This window comes from Asparagus officinalis, chromosome 4 (genome assembly GCF_001876935.1).
Source record: "Asparagus officinalis chromosome 4, Aspof.V1, whole genome shotgun sequence".
NCBI lineage: Eukaryota > Viridiplantae > Streptophyta > Magnoliopsida > Asparagales > Asparagaceae > Asparagus > Asparagus officinalis.
In genome coordinates this window covers 44,222,239-44,224,626 of record NC_033797.1, presented here as the reverse complement: position 1 = coordinate 44,224,626, position 2,388 = coordinate 44,222,239, and the positions used below count along the sequence as shown (strand labels likewise).

Sequence of the window (2,388 nt, the reverse complement as noted above, 5' to 3'; positions counted from 1 at the left end):
AATTTGTCATAGGAACCGAAAATAAATATATTAATCATCACTATAATCCCCCCCCCCCTAATCCTAAATGCTCTTTTTTAGCAAAGCAAGCACTAATTCTCCCTCTCTCTCTCTCTCTCTCTCTCTCTCTCTCTCTCTCTCTCTCTCTCTCTCTCTCTCTCTCCTCCGTTTCCTTCACTATAAAAGGGGGCTCATCCCCAAGGCCAGGGATCATGCAATTAATCCAAGTTTTTGAAACTTGAGAGTTAAGAAGGAGCAAAGGCTTGGGTTCTTGCTTTCTTTCTTTTTGTCTAAAAGAGAGAGACGAAGCAAAGAAAAGCCTTTTAGCTTAACTTCTTCTTGATTTGATCTCTTCTTTTTCCTCCTTAACATATTCCTTGTGGTGCAATCGTAAAGAAATGGCAGGACTATCCTTGGACCACCCTTGGGCTTTTGCCTTTGGCCTCCTAGGTAATTAAAAGTTGATTAATCACGCACGCATTATATGTATGGGGAGTTAATCTTTATATATACTTTTACTGTTATTTACAGTATTTACTCACTTGTATTCCCTTTTGTTACTTTTATATTAATGTGTGTAAGAGGCCCTTTTTCCTAAATTAATATTTTCTATATATTTCGCTTCCCATTTTTATCTTTTTATATGGAGATATTGCATGTGTACAAGCGCGACAACTCTTTTGTCCTGAGAAACCATAGAACGGAATTGAAATGATAAGGTCCGTTTATTCTGATATAAATATTCGATAATTAGTCTCATTTATCTCCTAGTAACTCATTTATATAATCAACTTTTATCTACAATCTTTTCTTTTTATTCAAATACAACTGAATAATTTAGCAGGCATGTCCAGGAGATTCTTGTCTTGTTTGTATACATGCAGCTTTCTTGTAGTTTTAAAGTATCAAATGTGAATAAGTGTTTCCTAATGGAGATACTGTATAATCATACGGCCTTCTCTTTCAAAAAAAAAAAAAAAAAAAAGCCCACTAGCGCTTGTTACTCAATCTTAAGTACCTTTCCACTCAGCTAGCTCTTAATTTCTTCAAAAGTTTATGACGAAGTTGATCTCTAATATACTATTTGCTAAGACGGTCCCAATATATAAAATCTCTCTTTCTTGCTAGCTTGAATTTTTGTTAATTCATGATAATGAAACATATGCTACTTATCCCTATACGAATATATATACCGACTTAATTAAAGCGTATATATACTCCTTTCTTCTTCGTCTTTAATTCTTTAGTCTATATAAGCTTTCTAATTTGGTCATGCGTGTTTTGTAGGCAACTTGATATCATTCATGGTGTACCTTTCTCCCATGTAAGACGCTACTACTACTAAATTTCACTTCGTTTTTCTACATTTTTTTAATCTTACACACTATCACTTAAATAGACTTATAAACATATGCATATCTTGATCTTAATTATTTGCAGACCTACATTCTACCGTATATACAAGAAGAAAACAACCGAAGGGTTCCAATCAGTGCCTTACGTTGTTGCACTGTTCAGTGCCATGCTATGGATATACTACGCATTCATCAAGACCAATGAGTACCTCCTCATCACCATCAACACTTTCGGATGTTTCATTGAGACCATATACATCGCCATGTATCTTATGTACGCCCCAAGGAAGGCTAAGGTATACATGCACATACTCTCGCGTACGTGTTCTTCGTATGATTATTATGATTTATTTCAATTAGAATGTGAGAAAGAATGTAATTCTTAGCAATCGCCTAGGAGTTAGCTCTGAATTATGGGAAAAATTATACATCTGATATTTTGTAGGTGTACACAGCAAAGATAATGTTGCTCATTAATGTGGGACTATTCTCTTTGATCGTTCTATCGACCCTCCTCCTCGCCAAGGGCCACAACCGCCAGAAACTCCTCGGTTGGCTCTGCGTGGGCTTTGCAGTCAGTGTCTTCGCTGCTCCTCTGAGCATAATCGTGCGATATCTAACCTTATTAATGTGTTTCTATATATCTCTTAATATTACATGTATATGTATTATAAACTAAAAAATTATTCAAATTTTCAGAAACTAGTCATCAAGACAAAGAGCGTAGAGTTCATGCCATTCTCTCTGTCCTTCTTCCTCACCTTAAGCGCCGTCGTCTGGTTCTCCTATGGCTTTCTTATTAAAGACATCTATGTCGCGGTAACAAATCAGTATATCCATTTATAACTTGTATTGTTGGAGACAAAAAAGTACATAGCTGAAAGCAAAACGCTAGTGATTTCTATATTTTTATGTATGTTTTTTGGCTAGTACAGATTCCGAACATATTGGGATTCGGCTTTGGAGTAGTTCAAATGGTGATGTACATAATCTACAAGGATGTTAAAGTTCTCAAAGAAGAAGCCAAGCTACA

At 35.6% G+C, this 2,388-nt stretch overlaps 1 protein-coding gene across 1 annotated transcript in view; it reads left to right on the top strand.

The window, feature by feature from the left end:
• The window catches only part of LOC109838597 (bidirectional sugar transporter SWEET13-like), a 3,531-nt gene continuing 1,378 nt past the window's right edge, over positions 236-2,388 (top strand). Inside the window, exons 1-6 of the mRNA XM_020407030.1 lie at positions 236-450; positions 1,288-1,324; positions 1,441-1,651; positions 1,801-1,962; positions 2,055-2,174; positions 2,291-2,382. Of these exons, the coding sequence (XP_020262619.1) occupies positions 399-450; positions 1,288-1,324; positions 1,441-1,651; positions 1,801-1,962; positions 2,055-2,174; positions 2,291-2,382 (674 nt within the window). The 5' untranslated portion in view covers positions 236-398. The remainder of the gene's footprint in view (positions 451-1,287; positions 1,325-1,440; positions 1,652-1,800; positions 1,963-2,054; positions 2,175-2,290; positions 2,383-2,388) is intronic.